The 20,459-nt window shown below is 35.5% G+C and overlaps 1 protein-coding gene across 2 annotated transcripts in view; it reads right to left on the bottom strand.

Moving 5' to 3' along the window:
• Positions 1-584: 584 nt before the first annotated feature.
• tmem65 (transmembrane protein 65) overlaps positions 585-20,459 on the bottom strand; it is a 58,623-nt gene continuing 38,748 nt past the window's right edge. Inside the window, exons 8-9 of one of the 2 annotated variants that reach the window (XM_065246307.2) lie at positions 11,928-12,033; positions 585-7,510 (exon numbers count right to left, since the gene is read on the bottom strand). In XM_065246307.2, the coding sequence (XP_065102379.1) occupies positions 7,379-7,510; positions 11,928-12,033 (238 nt within the window). In that variant the 3' untranslated portion in view covers positions 585-7,378. The remainder of the gene's footprint in view (positions 7,511-11,927; positions 12,034-20,459) is intronic. The other variant, XM_065246308.2, reaches the window with a different exon arrangement.

Raw genomic sequence — 20,459 nt, 5'->3', positions numbered from 1 at the left:
AGAATAATTTGAGAATATATGCTACAGGTTACATAATGCAATGACATTCCTCAATAATTGTTATATATATTTAAATGTATGCATATCTATATTTGCTAAAATCCATATTGCAAAAAGACATCACTGAGACACCAGAGGGAGCTCTGAGTACAAGAAATACTCTCTCTCTCTCTCTATATATATATATATATATATGTGTGTGTGTGTGTGTGTGTGTGTGTGTGTAGGTATGTATATGTATATATATGATATAATTAATATATTTAATTCGCAGTAAGTTGGATAAAAGCATCTGCCACATGTATAAGTTTAAGTGTAAATATTATGGTCTAGGATAACAAAGGATCCCATATCCATTTTTTGTTTTGAAAGGTTAGAAGACTGAAAATTTAACACAATTTAAACTAACTCATATATTTAAACAAGGATTTACAAATTATTTTACTTGAATAAACAATTCAAAAAGTTTCAAAAAAATTGTAGATTATTCAAATGATTTATATCCAGATTAAAAGCCCAGTAGATTTATTTTACGTATTTTGATCAAAGGAGCAAACATTTTCAGCTGTTGAATATTGTAAGGCATATTAAATTTCTTTCTAATGTCATGTGGTGATTTAGTTTTCTCAACATGTAAAATAATACAAAATAATACTTAAACCTGTGGAACAGTGACAGTTAAAGGGTTAAACCTGTGGTAAACTTTTAGTGGCAATTGATGTAATTAAGTGCTGATAGCATGTTTTCCAATCTTATTGCAGTCATAACTTTTATAGTGTGACCTCAATGTAAAACAATAATCCATGAGTGTTTGTGTGTAACAATGATTTTAACAAGGGTAATGGGCAAAGCTATTACAACCTCAGTAGTACAGTCACTTCACTGCTTTTATAAATCTGACAAAAATGAAATAATGACCTCACAGTTCACCCACAGGCATGCAGTTGTTTTTAATAATAATCTGAACTTAAGTAATGAAGGCAATTGTCCTAATTTTAGGCTGTTTGTAGTTGCTAGGCAACAAGATGTGTTCCTGTATTATTACAGAATGCCCTATGTGCATCTCAGACTAAAGCTGTCACTGAGGTGGTACCCTTTCAAAAAGTAGGCCTACATGCTTTTTGGCTACCTTAAGGATGCACATTACAGTTTTTCTGAATTGCTAAAACACTAAACCCCAATCTCTGAACCAGATTCATGGTGGCCTAAACCCTTTTGTCAAATCATGCACTCTTTTAACAAAACTCTAAACACAAACATCTCACTAAAACACACTGCAATGCACTTGTTATAAATGCTAGGCAAAAGTTGAACACAACTACAACACAGTTGTCATCAAAGAGCAGAGGCGGACACTACTGTGTTTTTCTTTGGAAAACATACATTCCAAAGCATATTATCATAATTTTTACTCCACTACATTTGATAATTTCAAGTTTTTGGTTTATATTCAATATTTAAGTACATTAAATATCTAGTATTTTTTTACTTTTACTTAAGTAAAAAGTAATTTTGTACTTTTACTCAAGAGAAGTAAATGTACGCAATTTTTATGTAATTAGGTATTAAATCAATTTTAATATGCAATGTAAAAGGAAAACACAGTATGATTCTATGCTTAAGAATGTACTGAACATTTCTTAGTAAAGTAAAGAAAATTCTTTCCCAAGACAAACACTCTGATAAAGCACAGATGCTTAGAAAATTAACTTAAAGGGGCCATGGCACAAGACTTTTTTAAGATGTCAAATAAATCTTTGGTGTCCCCAGAGTACATACAGTATGTGAAGTTTTAGCTCAAAATACCATATAAATAATTTATTATAACATGTTGAAATTGAAACTCAGTTGTGCTGTCAATATTTTTTTCTCTGCACTAAATGGCAGTGCTGTGGTTGGATAGTGCAGATTAAGGGGTGGTATTATTCTAATAAGATCTCTTTATGACATCATAAAGAGGGACACATTTCAACAACCTATTTTTATATGTGCTTGTAGAGAATGGTTTACCAAAACTAAGTTACTGGGTTGATCTTTTTCACATTTTCTAGGTTGATAGAAGCACTGGGGACCCAATTATAGCACTAAAACATGGAGAAAGTCAGATTTTCATGCCATGGCCCCTTTAAATACTCAAGTAGTGTCTGCCTCTGAGCAAGCACAATAACTCAAAATTGTAATCTAATGGTATTTTTTACCAATTGTTTGGATTGTAAACAGTCTGAGAGGCAGATGAAGAGGAAGAGCAGGACACCAGAGACGATGCAATTGGCAAAATTTGCAGTTGGATTGCTGACTTTTTACAAAATAAAAGTGCTGCTTACAGTAATACTGAAAACTGACTATTACTTGCAGTACTTACAGTAAAGTATTTACTATATTCACTCAACTAAACTTGTGATTACAGTAATAGAGATTTTCCTGGATGTTGTGTTTTCCATTTTTAATAGGGTGTCATGTAGTGTTTTATAGTATAGATGTATGTGTGTGATTTGAAAGCTTAGTTTAATTTTGAGTACAGGTGAAATGGTTTTGAAAGAATTGTTTGATTTTGTTGGATGAGTCAGGGGTTCTGTGAACGAGTTTGACAATTTGGATTTGTTTAAGGTTAAGTAAATGAGTGATGGTTTCAAAAAATGTGTTTTAGCAATTCAGAAAAACTGTAACACCTCAAAGATACACCTCACAGGTACATACAAAATTAAGTGCTGTTTCTTACAAAGCGTGGTCTAATCCAGTCAAGCTCATTAAAAGGGTCCAGGGTGTAAAGGAAGATGATCTGCCTGAAGACTAATGTAAAACATTGATGCATGCACAAGGACATCAGGTCACAAACACCTCATCATTTGACTATACACTGTCAGAAAAAAAGGTACAAAGTTGTTCCTTTTTCTGTCGCTGTTACCTTTTTGTACCTTTATGGGTATACAACACATTGAAATGTTGTACCTTATGGGGAACAATATTATACCCTAAGGACCAATTGTATAGTATACCGTAAGGAACAATTTTGTACCAGTTCAATTTTAGGGGTACAAAACAGTTAACTGTACCCTTCAAAGGTACAAAATAGATCCTTAAGGAACAGTAATGTACCTTAAAAGGTACAACATTGTATTATGTGCACATACGGTATGCATCTGTAAAGGTACAAAACGGTACCTTGGGGGACCCCAGCAACAAAAAAAGGAACAGTTTAACTGTAAGACGTAACGAAGAAGATATAATCTATTATATTCCTCACAGACTCAACTCACCTCAGAGACTCATTTAAATGATGTTCGTCTGAGGATTTAAAAATGGAGATGAGAGTTTTGAGGTTACATTTCACTGAATGTTAAAGCTCCAAAATGCATAGATCTCTCGACTGTACAGATAACAGCTTTATCCAAAACAAGTGAATTATTTTATATCGCCACATACACATATGGTTTTAGACTCCTTAACACTAAAGCTGATCATGTGCTTCACCTGTATGTAAAGAAATTGCCAAAGATAGAAAAAAACACTTGACTGCTCAACAATTTAAGGCAAACAGTTCTTAAAAAAGCATAATTTCTATATCACCAGATGGTCTGGTTCCCCCTTAACAGACAAAATGACACAACAGCCTGTGAAGAACATCTCGAATGCATCTGAATGCTTTTACTGCAGCATCACTTATGTGGCAAGAGTGGGCGTGATGAATGTTAGGGTGACACAAAAAAATGCATATTTTCAGACTTCAGTGTGCAAAGATCCTAACAAATCAAAAAGCAAATCAAAGCACTGATGAGCTCATAGATAAGTGGTGTGTAAACACAGGATATTAATGCAGAAAGTTTATACTGAACTGGAAGTATGTGGACGCCCAAACACCACACCCATCTGTGCCTATACTTTAAAACCATTATGATCCAGATTTTGAACAAAAATGGCATTCATTTGGTTCTTCATAACAGTGTTGACTCTTCTGGAGCATCGGTGAGGTCACACACCAATGCAATGTTGTGACGGGGTCTGACTCTCAGTCTGTATTCCCTTTTATCCCAAAGGTGTCTCAAAGGAAAGATTCAGGTCTGGGTTTTGTGCAGACCAATTAAGTTCTTGCACACCAGACAAAGGGAACATTTCTTTTGTGCAGAGGGTTAGTGTCACACTGGAACAGCAAACGACCCTCTCTAAACGGTTGCTATAATCTCTATAATGTCTTTGTATTGTATCTTCAATATTTTGACCATGTACACTGCCATTTCAAAACAAAATCATTTGTGTACTAACCGCACTTATCTTATACCATTCATTAAGTTTATTTAGCTGTTTAGGAAAGTTAGTTTAGGACAGTCGATTACTTTTTTTTAACCAGAACAACTTTAAATATAGCAAAAGTGAATTAGAAAATGTAGGCAGACATGTAATGAATCATCAATCAATCAAATTTGTCAGCAATAGTTTACAGTTAAAAAAAATTAGATTTTTGTTTGTTACCTTCTGCATTCTTTAAGGACATGATGCTAATTTATTCAGTGCAACGTAAAGTTTTAATGCAAACATGCAAATAAGTGAACAAGTTTAAACAATAAAAACCTAAACAATAATAGCTGTAATTACTACTTATTATTTTCTAAAAACATAAATAAATAAATCTGACATGCACGGAGGTATAAAAGCTCTCCTTCCATTTTCATCATCTATCATAATGCATAGTTAAAAATGGTTTACGTTTCAATTAAACACCACTGTTATCAATACAGGACAAATCGAACAGAATCAGTTTAATATTATACATCATCATATTTTCCAGTATTTGGTAACATCACCATCATGTGGCAATCCCATTGATCTTTGACTCTACAACACGCATGCACAACAGTTTGTCATGCTAGCAAAAAGTGTTTGTGCTTGCTTCATCTCAAACCCTTAAATGATATAAAAATCAGATTATTTTTAGACCACCCCGCATGGCGCTACCACAGCTCAAAGTAATGTGTCTCTCTAAATGAAGAGATGGACTGTTGCCATGGTTACACTGGTTACAAGGTTCAGATGCTGCTGTGCTCATAGAGGATGTGGAGTAGGGGAACGCTTCATCTTAATGTAAAGTTAAAGGTCCACTGAAGTGCCTTGGAATGTGCGGCATAATCTGATGTGGTGTAACAAACTGATTTGACAGGGAATTTGATGAGAAGTTAAAGGGCACAAATTATAGCATTTTTAAAAGATGTAATATAAGTCTCACGTGTGTCCCACAAAGCTCAAAATATCCCACAGATCATTTATTATAGCATGTCCAAAATGACCCTATTTGGGTGGGTGCTGTTTTAATGTCTCTACCTTTAAATGCAAATGAGCTACAGCTCCTCACTTCCTTACAAACAGACAGTGAGTGCTTTCAGTTCTGATTAATTCAGTCTGAGACAATAGTATCTACTAGTGGACAGAGTACAACTCGTTGAGGGTGGAAACTATGGTAATGCAGGACTGTAAGTGGGCGGGGCTACATTAATGTGACCTCACATTGATAAGAGAATCAAAACGGCATGTCTAATGAGACTGCTTTGGTTTAATGAAGATTAATAAACAAGGAGCGGGTTGATTTTTTTCATCGTAGGGTCGTTGTGTTCACACACTGCCAACACACATTATGGATTTTGCATAATAGGTGACCTCTGAAGTGTAGGGTGATGGCATAAAAATTCGAGACTTTTTTAGCGCTTGTGCCAAACTGTAGGTTTTGAATGCTTATATGTTCTGTATAAGAATTTTGGACAATACGTATTAGTACTAAAAGGAAAATAAATCATTTTAATTTCATGGGGGATTTAAAAGAAAACTAATGATAGCATTGACTACACTTTTCACTCATTATTGTGCACATTATTATTAAAACAATATTTGATCACATCATAATCTTTTATCAGAATCGCAACGTCACTAGATTCTTTTTCCTCCACTCCAACTATCTGTCACTCCTCACAATCCAAACACTTTCTAAAAAATCCCACCATTTATCTCAGTTACTATCAGGCTTCACACATTAAAAGAGTAAAATAAGTTGTGAATGCCATACAATGCTAAACAAATGTGTTGTTTCATGTTAACTTTAAGTGTTAAATTTAGACAAAAAAGTAAATCAAACAACCAGCCAGTGATCACAAAATAGAAACATATAGCGTAGCAAAAGAAGCAACTACAAAAAAAAAAAATCCAATGAAATATTTTGTGCGTGCAACTACTCTCCCAGACTCGAGCTGACAACATTTCTCAGAAATTCAAAGCATCTGGTATATAATGTGCTTTGGTTAATGGGTTAAAATCTTCATGTTATAAGTCAATTACATAAAATTCTCCCAATCAAATCAGTAAGTCTACATATAAAGAAATGTTTATTTTAAAATGCATTGATGGAAACTGCACATGTTATTAATATAGGTCAGGGGTGGGCATTCCTGGTCCTGGAGGGTCACTGTCCTGCAAAGTTTAGCTTCAACCTTAATCACACACACCTGAATGTCATTTCCAAGTCATCCTGCAGCTTTGATTCGATTTTGCAGTTGTGTTTGATTAGGGTCGGAGCTAAACTTTGCAGGACAGTGGCCCTCCAGGACCAAGAATGCCCACCCCTGATATAGGCTATCCCAATGATAATTCTGCAACATGACTCAATGCTGCCAACTGTTGGCGGGGAGAGGAAGCATCTTTTATCAAGCTTAGTGTAATTTTGTGGAATTTAAATGGTTAAAGACAGAAACAGGCATATCAAACCTGAATAAAATAATTGCTAAAGAACGACTGTGTGCTAATTTTTTAGCTTGTTCTGTGAAATACAACATTATGTGAGTGTATATGTTTAACATACTTGAACGCCGACAATGACATTTGTGTAGTGTGAAAACTTTTGTAGAAATACTTCTGATATCGTTGCCGTAAGTTTACACAACATTACCAGGCCATCGGCAAACTGCAATATCATACAAACAAACTGTTGTGCACCCAAACCAACCTTCATGAGTCTCTCTTCATAACAAGAATCAGTGGCCTATGAGGATTTCTGCATTATTGGGACATCGATGGAAAGTCAAGTTAACATAATATTTACTACGTAATATTTTATACTATTGATACAGTGGTCTCCTAACACCACACTTCTAATGAGACTAAAATAAAACTATTATATCACAATTAAAAACCCATTTAAATGCAGTTAGACGCTTTCGTTCTCTCCGGATTAATTTGTGCATTGCTGCGAGGAGGTTTAACACAATTAACAGATGAAAATCTCATGCACTTGCTGTCAGATAGCTAGATTCAGCTGTTGCAGCCGTTGGCATGAGGAGCCTGACTGTGGTTAGTTTGTTCTTCAGTTTTTATGTGAGATTCCTCCTTAGACAGAGGATCCTCACGCACTTTCCGAGTCCTTGGAAGCCGGTTTCTTTTCTTTGCCTTCTTTCTTTTTCTCTTCATCATCTTTGAAGAAGAGTAGAGGAAACATGCCGAATATACAGCCGATGGCCACACCGATGGCTTTGCCCTGAGACAGACAACAGACCAATGAGAATGAATGAAATCATCTGGACCATCCAGATGGGGAATTATGTGACAGTGCCTGTGAAAACCCAGCTCATTTTTTGGTGATTCACTTTCTACACAAAATCATCCTACATGTAAAGCTCATTCTGTGCAAAAATAACCTTGATATCTTTAATACCGACTGAGTAAGATCATGTCAAAGATTAAAATCAATGTGAAATCAAACTAATAAACCTAATATCATTATTAGATTATGCGACTTGGTCTGGATTTCACAGACATGCTCACAAAGCTATCACTGTACACGCTACCCATTAAAAAGATCCTAATATATACCACTTAGGTACAGATATGTATTTGGGCAAGGCAGTGGCGGCCGGTGCGTCATTGGAACAAAATATGTGTTCACGGTGTCGTCTGTGGCTCGCAATGTCAAAATACGGTATGTGTTTGGTGCATCATGGAAACCTATGTGCATTGCGTGTCATGTCATATGCTTGCTGCATATCGAAATGGTTCATGATAAAAGAGACGTTCATGTCTCGCAAAACACTCACTTAACACTAAACTCTGATTTCACATGAGATTAAGCGAGTATCTAGCAAACGCGAGCGTCTCTATCAGTTGCAGCCATGTTTTTACAGTATAAGGGCAATGACGTGACGTTAATTATTTTGTGTCCATATGGTTCAATTAAATGTAAAAGTCTAAAATTTCTGGTTTTATTTCATTTTGAAAGAATATTTGGGGGATAATTGCAAAAATGTCAATGTAGTGTAAGCGGTCTGTGTCAGTTGGTGTAACTAGTATTTTTTTCAAATGAAAATATATTCATAAAAAATGTGTAGGAAAATATAATCATCTAGGCTAGTGTTATATATATATATATATATTTCTTAAATAAATTTTTACATAATTTGTCAAAGATTATTTAGAAAACAGAGCTGTTTTTAGCATATGTCAGGACAAATACTACAAAAACGCATAAAATTTACATTTAGAAATAACTAATAAAATGATTTTTATTGATTTATTTTTTGATGATTACGCTTACATGCCATCAAGGTGGATAATATTTAATATTTCTTATTCTTTGGCGCAGTTGGCGGTTACATCATTTGATATTTTCATTGAGGTCCTTTAGTCTTAACTTTCATAAAAATGGTCCAAATGTAATTTTTTATTGCATAAAATTAACATAAATACACTAGGTGCATTGACATAAACCTGATGCATGCTTTTAAAACTGTTCTCATCTTGCCAAAAGTTTTGTCACTGACCCATAAACGGAAACTGTTATCTACGTTGTCTCAGACGACGACATGTTTGTATTGCATTTTGAAATTGAGGTTGGTTGCAATCCGCAATCTCACCTGTAGATGTCGCTAAAAACACCATACTGTACCTTAAGTTTAACTTTTCTCAACTTTGTCGCCTAGAGCTCCTGCAGTTGACGTCGCACAGCCTAAACTCCGCCCTTTTGGCAGGCATTGGTATTGATCGTGGTTAAACACTGAACACTATTACTGAACACTGAACGTGTGTCCCTTTAAAATGCCTGTTTAAAAATCGATTCTGAATCGATTATGAGTCGGAGTCGTTTATAATGTGCATTTTAAAGCACTCGTTAAACAAAATTATTCAAAATATTCTTTCTTATCATGAAAATACCTGAAACAAGTTTAAGAACAGCGATATAAATATTTCTATAGACATTTCCTGGAATAGCGTCTGTAATGCTACTTCTTCTGTCACACAAAGGGAGTTTTTTGCACAAGAGTGCCCCCTGGCTTTGGGATTTGCCGGGATTTCACCGTAATTCATTCAAATTCATTAACTGAGAAAACGCACATTTGCACGATTAATCGTTACAGCCCTACTGTTCACATTACAAGCGTCACGCAGCGACAAAGCAGCACGATCCCATTCATTTTAATTGAGCACTTGCAATTTCCTGAACACGAGCGACACCGGGTGGGGTATGTCCAGCGATGCGACAAAGTTGAAAAAACTATCTCTATGCAAATGATGAGCGACTTTGGGGAGCAACTACCAATTGGAGTGAAGCACGGAGTTCAGTTCATCCATCTTTCGTCAGTTATTGCAGTTGACGCCGGTTACTTATTTGTTTATAATTGCTACTAGAATTACGGAAGCCTCCTAATGGCCTCATTGAAAGAGACGGCGCTGGTAGTGTACCTGCAGCATAAGTCTCACAGTAGCGTTGCATTATTGATGAACACATGTAAGTAAACAAACATCTTGCTGTCACCCAAACTGATTTGTCTTTATTAGCGATCAAGAGAGGTGAGAAATTCATTTAGGTGGGAAACACTATGTCAAATTCAGTTTGGCTAAATATGTTAACGTGACCTTTTCAAAAATCCTCAGAGATGTCGGGACAAATAAAAGCCTTTAATTAGAATTTCACACATCAGCAGGTTTGTGGTGTTAACTCGATCTGCTCTAAATGTGATTTAGGGTGAAGAAATTTCATTTAACAATGGCAGCTGTTCAGTCCTTGAACATTAGAAAGACAAACATTACTCCCTTCAGCTCTTCAATATAATACATTCTGTATTTCGAACATTTGTCTCTTTTTCCACTTGAGCTTAAAAAAAAAAAAACACTTTGCGGGATTGATCATAAAAATGAATGCATTAAAATTGACCGCAATTTATTGTGCCACCTGTCTTGTTTGGTCTCTAGCATTTGTATTTATAGTACCGTTTAAATGTTTATTCTACGTGGGTCACGCGAATCACATCTTATTTGATCTAGGATTCATTGTATCTCATTTCCACATCTACACACATTATTATAAACACAATTTGACTTTTTAATTCTTCTGTGATCTCTTCGATCTCCAAAATTTTAGTAGCAGTTGCTGCCTAAATGTTTTCAGCCAATGCAATCCCATGTGTGTATTTTACGAAGTTGCTAATTAATTCATATTAATTTAAGTATTCATTCATACGACCACTTTCATACGTTTTGTTTGATTTGCTTTCGCCCTGTGACGTTGGGGTTAGGGATGGTGTGTCTTTAATGTTTTTTTTTCTAATAATTATTTTTCTAATAATTACAAGTTTTTGTAGGGATGTACGAAATGGGCAAAATTTTTATTGCCGATATAGATGGTTTCACATTTTTATCGCCGATATAGACTGTTTGATAGGATGCACATTCGTTGATGCGACTACGCGTCTGGTCGGAACTTTACTTTCTGTTTCTGTTTGTTAAATGGTCTGACTAGTGGCTAAAATTAACTTGAAAAAATACCTCGTTGAAAATTACAAATGTTTTGCTTTCATAGGTAATCTACATGTTGCTTATTTTGTTTGTTATATAAATAAACTACTTTAAAAGGACTTTGTTGTTATTGATTCTTAGCAGAGTTTAGCGGAAGTTACGTGTGTTCCTCGAAAGCCACTGCTGAGACCGTCTATACGTCTAAATTTCGTCCGAAATGATAAAAAAAACTTTGTATAAACTGCAAAGAATGCCCACAACGAATGTCTGTACCTACAAACTTCTCAACAAATGAATTTGCCAAGTCTATGAAGCCCCCTCTTACAAAACAATAAAGAAATAAAAATGGTATAAATAAATTAATGTTCACCTTTCATTTGTATTTAGCCTTCATTCAAAATTAAATGTAAACTCACTGTCAAATAAACAGAAGACTTTAAGGCTCACCTTTAATATTAATAAGGTGCACCTGATAAATGTTGTAATGCAGGGGTCTCAAACTAAATATGATTTGACGCGAGGTTCAGATGAGCAATTTAAATCCGATCAGGCATTCTGTTTTCCTCGCCGTCCGAGGAAAGTGCGGCTCATGGTTGCTTAGCTACAAAATAAGCCAATGAAGCACACCTTGGAAGGAAGAATCGCCTTGATCCACATTTTTTTGACGTGACATAAACGGCTACGGGATGTTTGCAATGTATATCAAAATATTGGAAATGTGTTTAAAAACAATACCACAGTTATAAAAATTTTTACCGCACAATATATTGATATTGAATTATTGTCCAGCCCTTCATTTTTGTATGATTCATTTCAAATTAACCAACTCGTAATATAAGTACAAATCCCTGTGAGATCAGGCTATTTCAGCACAATAGTCAAATGTGACTTTTGATTAATTCCTTGAAAGAGACATTTAGTGTCTGAGAACAGAGCAGACAAAAGAACGGCTCATCTAAAAGCACATTCCACCCATACAGCAAGAGTCTCACTGATTCAAGAATAACTCATGATATAGAGACAGAAGAGCCTGAGGAAAGAATACAATTTCCTCTGCACTCCTCCGGTAGATTTAAACCAGTTACTTGACAGATAAGGGTTCATTTCTTTGTCTTTTGTGGGTATTGAACAGTTTGCTGAAAGGAAAGTGTGAAATAACTACTTACCATGTGAGAACTAACCCTGGTCTGCCACATGTCTGCCTGTTTGGGACTCAGGTCAGGAATCTGCATACCCAGCCTACAGGCCAATGCTTCAACATAACCTGCAAGACTAACACACACACACACATACATATACAGTTACTTACAAACCTCAGTCTGTATGAATCTGATAAATGTTAAAGAATCGGTGTTATTTAAAGTAAAAAATAAGTAATGTATCTTATATCTAATATTAGTAAATGCAGTGCTCCTTTTCTTGGCAATGTGTCTCTTGTTTTGTGCCGAATGCTTGAGGATCAATAAGTGGCAGATAGATTTAGTTTATCATTTCATGATTTCAGTGTACATCATTTTAGATCATTTTAATGGGTCATGAATTGAGGAATCAAATTGTCAAGGGTGCAATTATCTGTTATTCAGCAGCATACAGGGTGTCAATCAGAAGCGGGCGGTGGAGAAAAACAGAATGGATAAAGGTCATAAATTACTTATTTTTATGTTTGTTTTGCCAATAACCTTTAGTAATATAATAAGTACACTTTGGGGAACATTATAAAAAACACAGTACATGATCCATTTAAAGTCCAAATAATACAGGGGGGAAATCTCAGCAAGCTCATCGTAGAAAATTTAATAACCCTCGATTCCTCTTTAACAGTTGTGAAACTGACTAGAAACAAAGAACAGATACTAAACTCCAACACAGTAGTAACGACTTCATGAACTTCTTCACTGACAAAACTGTGAAAATATTGAAACTATGCAAGCACCACTTTATCCAAAAGTACACTGAACACTAGATTACCACATGAACAACTTGAGTCATTTAAAGCTACAACAAAAGAGGAGCTCACAAAATTAATAAAATCATCCAAATCATTGTATATATTAGATCCTGTTCCCACAAAATTACTAAAAGAGGTATTTCCTGTATTGTCAGACGCAGTACTAAATAATCATAACCTATCGCTAGAACTAGGATATGTTCCAACAGCTTTCAAACTGGCAGTTATTAGACCCCTTACTAAAAAGCAGTACCTTGACCAGGGAAAGCTAAATAATTTTAGACCAATTTAAAATCTCCATTTTCTTTTAAAAATATTAGAAAAGGTAGTGTCGAGCCAATAATCCAGATTCTTAGTGAATAATAGTATGTATAAAAAGTTCCTATTAGGATTCAGGCCCCACCATAGCACAGAGACAACACTGCTGAGTTACAAATGACCTCCTTTCAACATCCAATCTTGGTAAAATATCAATTCTTACAGTATAGTACTAGACCGTAGTGCAGCCTTTGGCACAATAGATCACACAATCTTACTCAATAGACTAGAAAACTGTATTGGTATCAGTGGTTAACCTGATTTAGATCATATTTAACCGACCGTTATCACTTTGTTTATATAATGAGGAAAAGTCATTTTACTCTCAGGTTAAATATGGCATACCGCAGGGATCAGTTTTAGGCCCCATCCTTTTCTCGTTATACAGTCATGGCCAAAATTGTTGGCATCCTTTGTAAATATGAGCAATGAAATCTAGAAAAAAAGAATGTGCAATGTTTTTTCTTTTAAGCTTTAATTAAAAACACACACACAAAAATAATGTTTCATTGAAGTTAAACAGTTGAACATTACATTACATTAAGAAATAAATGTGATTCTCTAATACAAACTGGACACAATTATTGGCGAGTAAAATATCTCTGATGTATACAAAAATTTTCATAGCAAAATGGTGACTACAAACATGATGTTGTCCAGTAATGGCTTCCTGTTTCACGAGAAAATAAATATTAAGTAACACAAACCCCAAGTACCCTTAAAGGGATAGTTCGGCCAAAAATGAAATTAAACCCATGATTTACTCACCCCCAAGCTGTCTGAGTTGCATATGTCCATCGTTTTTCAGACAAACACATTTTCGGATATTTTAGAAAATGTTTTAGATCTTTCAGTTGATTAAATGTAATGTTACGGGGTCCACGACCTTCAAGTCCAAAAAAAGTGCGTCCATCCTTCACAAAATAAATCCAAACGGCTCCAGGATGATAAACAAAGGTCTTCTGAGGTTAATCCGTGTGGTGTTGTTGTAGAAATATCCATATTTAAAACTTTATTAACGTAAATATCTACCTTCCGGTAGCGCCGCCATCTTAGTCGCGTCCGCATTCAGGATGAGAGCTTACGCAGCCTACGGAGGCTACTCTGCCGAATTTGTCATACGTCACTAAGAAAAGTGCGTACACTACGCTGATACTCTCTACTGAATACAGAGGAGTCTAAGATGGCGGCGCTACCGGAAGATTTATTTACGTTAATAAAGTTTTAAATATGGATATTTCTACAACAACACCACACGGATTACCCTCAGAAGACATTTGTTTATCATCCTGGAGCCGTTTGGATTTATTTTGTGAAGGATGGACGCACTTTTTTTGGACTTGAAGATCGTGGACCCTGTAACATTACATTTAATCAAATGAAAGATCTTAAATATTTTCTAAAATATCCGAAAATGTGTTTGTCTGAAAAACGATGGACATATGCAACTCGGACAGCTTGGGGTGAGTATATATGAGTATATATGGGTTTAATATCATTTTTGGCCGAACTATCCCTTTAAACAGTCATCAGAGTGGGTAAAACCAGAGACTGTAGTTCTGGTGTGCAGCAAAAGATTGTTGAGCTACGCAAAACAGAAAGTGGCTTTAAAGAAATAGTTAAACCATAAAACAACTATTTCCACAATCAGGGAAATAATAAACATGTTTTAATGGACTAGAGAGGTTGCAAATCTGCCTGAAAGAGGATCTATATCATTTTAATGCTCAACAGGAATAATCTGAGTGGACAAAGACTCTCCAAGTATCACAGAAATCAGTTGAATCTTGGGATCAGAAAGCATTAAAAATAATAATAAAGGAAAACAGCACCTCCATAACCACAAGTTTTTTAGTTTAAGATTTCATGCAAAAACAAACTCCAGTATATTCATTTGCTGTACTGGAACTTTAAACAGGACTGGGTTCTGCGGCCATATGCAACATAAGAGAGCTTTTTAGCAACAGGAACACAAGATGGCATTGACAGGGATTAAAAGGGCTCTAAGTCCACAGTTAAAAATACTGCCTGACCTTTATAGTTTTGAACATAATTTTATACCAGAGGTCCTGGACATCTTATTAGGATGCATTGCGTAATGGATTTTATCAAATACCAACAGATAGAAAAGTTAAAACCTGACTTGCTCTGCTAGAAATCTTATTATGGGTCGTGATTCAATCTTTCTTCAAAACTTTAAATCAAAACAAAGATCAAAGTTAACAAAAAATGGGTCATGGAGCACAAAATCAAAATTCTGCACAGCCATCCCAGAACCATACAGAAAAATGAATTAAGAGGAGAGAGCAGCAACATATGAAGGGTCTGGAGTAATTCTGTGGAGGACTCCCTTTTAGTGGGGAAGACAGGCTGAGAATCAGAAATGCCATTTCCTTGCAGTTTGTCAACTGGGTGTTTGTACAGAAACTGTCATGTGAGAAGTCACATCTATTTGTGGTGGTCAATTTTTTGGTTTTGTATAGAACTGACAAATACATGAATATATAGGAAAGACTGAATTCCAACAAGCTCGCAACCACAGCAGTAGGCAGTGCAAATATAACGACATGCCTACAATCTATCCCGCTCTGAAGTGGTACCAAATTCAATGGAAAAGCTAAACCAATCAAAGGAAGGTGAGGTGACCTGACCTGACCCGTGAGGTACTATGTAATGGAAAGGCATCATTAGCCCCTAAGCTCTAGAATGATTTATCCAACAATCTTCGAGAATCAGACACAATTGATCAATTTAAGTCTCAACTAAAGACATATCTCTTTAACAAAGCATTCTCATAATTTGCCTAGTAATTATACTTATGCTGCAATAGTTAGCTTGTCTGGAACCAAGCACACATTCATCCATTATAATGTATGGCACTTTCAATACATGCGAGCGGCATCCACGCTAATAGGATTTTGTTTCCGTCTCCTCATCTCGCCTTCAAACTCGAGGACACTGAGACTATTGTAGATATAATTCCCATAAAATTGTATAACATAGTATTTGATATACAGTGTATCTTTTATAGGATCAGCTAGGTCTGGCTCGCTCTCAAGGTTTTTTTTCTCCCAAGGACATTTTCCCCACAGGGTTTTTCTCATAGTAGTTTTTTCCACCCCTTAGGAGTCAGATGACATTACCGTAACTTAGAACTTTCAACTAAACTTTAGATTATGACTTCACTCACTATTTTGGTTTAATCTTAGCTGCTGTACTTTGCTACTTTTGTTGTTGTCGTTTCAGTGTTTTTTGGACCCTCAAGATTCCAGATTTTGTATCTCGGACAAATATTTTCCTATTCTAACAAACCAAACATTTATTCCGCTTTCGGATGATGTATGAATCTTAATAAAAAAGAGAATTGACCCTTATGACTGGTTTTGTGGTCCAGGGTCACAAATGTGATTCATTTTAAGTAATTAATTGTCAAATCACATCATTTATTCTATTACAATCTTTAACCGATTAGCAGTACTGACGAAAACGTGTCCAGTTAATTAAATCTAAAATCTGACTGCCTAAATGTCAACTGCCTAAACCAAGTACATATCAAAATGAAATAAAATGCAAAAATATAACCCTGGTATAAACAGAAAAGAAAGAATAAAGAATAAAGTCACATCTTCTATTTTAAAAAATGGTTTCTGTTCATCAGCAACAGTCTTACAAACACAAATGCATCCATCAGCTAGTGTGTGATATATGAGTGATATAAAGAGAGACCAGACATCACTGGCTTGTTATAGCCAGAGTACTTTGCATTCGATTCTGCGGGCAGAAAACAAATCCTCGCTCATCAGAGCCAATACAGAGGAATAATTCCACCTGGAGCAGATGTGATTGAAAACAAACAAGTGCTGGAGTAAACAGCAGATTGAGGAGGTTAAAGACTCTTGGTACAACCGTACATCACAGACAACAGCGTTGTCTGCTCTGGAGAAACTGAGCCAATTACTGGCTGCTTCTTTCAATATATCACCTAATAACCTGAGCTCAGATACAAGAAATGTGTTCAGTGACTTGGATAAATATAGATTTCTGTAGATTACATTCTTTGTGCTCCAAACAATCACACACCTGTTCAGAGCAGTGAGACCAGATCCACAGAGATTAGTTCAGACCGCCCATTCAGACTTAAAAACTAATTGAACCCAATGGAAAACCCACCAGGATTTAACATGGTGAAAAATGATGTTTATACTGAAGTCATAAAGGCAGCACAGCAAAAATGGGCTGTTTCATTGAAGGGTGGAAGATGGTCATAAGCTGGGTTTCCAATTTTCATCACCCCAATTTTATGGGCATTTTGAAGTATTACATCAGAAACAAGTGATGGAAAAACACAATCATTCACAGTCGCTTTAGGTGTTTTTTGACTTGGGTGAAAAAGAGTAAATGCGAATAAAGGGAGATAGAAATGGATTTGCAGAATAAATTCTGACATAGTGAACATTAAACCCATGTGACTGATCATCTAACTGTATCAGCTGACGTTGTCTTTCCTACATATTGGACCAACTTCATTGCAATGCCCTTCCTGCATCAAAAACTCTGCATTTCTTCTTCTCTGCATTTCTTCTTCCACAGCATTCAGTTTGGCAATTACAAGCTGCACTGCTAATAAATTCAAAAACTTGCCCAATTGTAACTAAATGCAGTGATGGCTCAATTTTCTAAGTGTGCCTTATTTTATTTACTGTTGGTTACTAGGTTGCCAATTTGAAAAGATTTGCTTCATGTTTGGATGGAAACCCCACTATAGTTTTGGTGCAAGAAACAATGAAAATTAATCACTTCAGCTATTTAAATCCTCTGCTGTCAGAATACATTTTCAAAATCTGTTCACTATCTGTCACTGAGGCATTACCCTGTCAAAAATACACCTTTGCAGCTATAGAGTTGGTGTCAAAGATGCATTGTTACCAAATGTATATCTATACTTAATGATACATATTAGGACCTTTTTAGTGACAGCTAGGGTACATATTTTGACAATTTTTTCTGACAGTAGTTCTTATTGTTTACCATGCTGGACAAAAAACAGGTCAAGAGGATAATCGGGTGGTCAAGCTAGTCAGTTAGTTCAAACTGCTTTAGAACATCTTAACTAACTCAATCAGGTCACCCCTAGTTAAATAATCTTCAATCCGTATGTTTTCCATACAACACTGTAAAAAACGACTTTTTATAGTTTTTTCTTGTATTAAGTACAAATATAAAAAAAAAATGAATGAAAATAAGTCTAGTTTTTAGACAAAATATTTAAGTGACTTTGTACTTAAAACAAGCAAAAAAAATCTGCCAATGTGTTAAGAAAAAATGTCTTGAATTTTTCTTGACTGAAGTGTTTAAGTATTTTTACCCTATTGGCAGATTTTTTGCTTGTTTTATGCACAAATTCACTTAATTTTTTTTTCTTCTAAAAACTAGACTTATTTTCTTAGGTTAATGGATAGGTTAAGATTTTCTTAATATTTTTACTGAAAACAAGACAAAAATACTTTTTTTCTTCAAAATTTCTTAGTATTTTTGTCTTGTTTTCAGTAAAAATATTTTAAAATTCTTAAATTAAGATGCTTTTTCTTGATGAGCAAAATGACCCAAGAAAATAAGTCTATATCAAATTTAAGTGATTGTGTGCATAAAACAAGCAAAAAAATCTACCATTGGCCCCATTTTGCTTGTTTTATGCACAAAATCACTTAATTTGATATTTTTGGTCTAAATACTAATTATCTTGGATCGTTTTGCTCCTCAAGAAAAAGCATGTTAATTTAAGAATTTTTTGATATATTTTTACTGAAAAATGCTAAGAATTTTTTTTCTTGAAAATAATTTTTTGCAGTGTATGTACTGCATGAGAAACTAACTAGCTAGTCACGGCTGTTTTCCAAAAACACAGTAACTTTGTTCCATATCTGTCATTTGAACTACAACATTGGTTCAACAACATAGAGGCTGTTTACACTTGGCATTAACATGCGTTTTCGTCGATCGGATCACAAGTGGACGACGTTAATGCCAGGTGTAAACGGTGTTCAAAACTTTTTGAAAGCATCCACTTTCGACCACTTTCAACCACATTCAGAGGTAGTCGAAACCACTTTCGATCGGATCGCTTTGGAGTTTTGGAACGCAATGTGGTTGAATGTGTTTGAACAGCCACATGCGACCACCTTCACTCCGCCCATTTATCTAATCTGAGGTACTAAACACAATGTTTTACATCTTTTCTGACTTCTGGCGTAAAACACGGTGAAAAGCGCTATTTTTAGCCTTTCATTGATAAAACTACTGCTGGTGTTTTCCGTAGTTTCGTTTTGAAAGCGTGTGAAAGTTGCGCGATCCTATTTCATCAATTGCGCTGAAAATTCAGAGAAAGCTCCTACATACACACGTACAAAACACTGTGCAGCATGTTTACTTGCTAAACCACCGTCTCACAGACCACTCCCTCACAGTATTCAGGACTGAAGAGGTCAAAAGTGGACAAAAGAGACAAATTTAAATACCAGGTGTAAACGTAATGTGTTTCTCTCGTCCACTTGTGATCCGATCGATGAAAACGCATCTTAATACCAAGTGTAAACAGCCCCATAGTTAATTTGATTATTGTTTCTTATTTTATTACTGACCTTTTAAACAATATTTGAATAATTATATTTGCCAATATTAACCATGGCTTATTATGCAAACATATCCCATGTCTGGCCAAGTAGAAACCATGAAAACAAGCTACAGTCAGCTACCAACAGATTTTACAGCAAGGCAGAAATGATGACATGTACCAATTTTTTCAATCAGACTCAATTCAGTCTGATTGCAGCTTCTGATTGCAGTCTGTCCAAGCACACAGCCGGTGTTACCAGACGACTTTAGCTGGATTTTCACAGACAGGGTAACAAATTTGTACGACAAAAATGTATTTCTTAGGTGGACATGTAGGCACTCGAATGACTGTACCAGCACTGCAATCCTATAATGAGGACAGTATGCAGTAAAGGTCAAACAAATAACAGCACAGTAAACAGCAGGAGAGAGATCCACACTTTTAGTCGTAATTGGCTTTAATATGGTCTAAAGCACTCAAGAGGCCAATCCAAGAAAAGGTTTTCTCCACTCATTGATTATTACTGTGTAATGGCTGAAATCATTATGGCAGCTGACCATGACAGCTCTGACACTTTCAGACTGTTAAAGGATCATTTCTTATCGACTACATGGCCCATTTATAAAACGGTGCAGGAGCAATGTACGAAGATCTTTTTTGTCAGGAACATTAAATCAAAGCTACGCATTTCAAGGCACTTTAGTAGGCAATATCACACAAGCTAAAATCCCTTCATCGATGACAGCTAGGTCTGCGAACCTTCTGCCATTCTGGTCAAATATCTGTTTTGTATAATACTGTGGTAAAATAGTAATGTAG

Source organism: Paramisgurnus dabryanus, chromosome 13 (assembly GCF_030506205.2).
Source record: "Paramisgurnus dabryanus chromosome 13, PD_genome_1.1, whole genome shotgun sequence".
In the NCBI taxonomy this organism is placed as follows: domain Eukaryota; kingdom Metazoa; phylum Chordata; class Actinopteri; order Cypriniformes; family Cobitidae; genus Paramisgurnus; species Paramisgurnus dabryanus.
The sequence above is the reverse complement of the archived record's forward strand: the minus strand, read 5'-3'. Positions and strand labels throughout refer to the sequence as shown.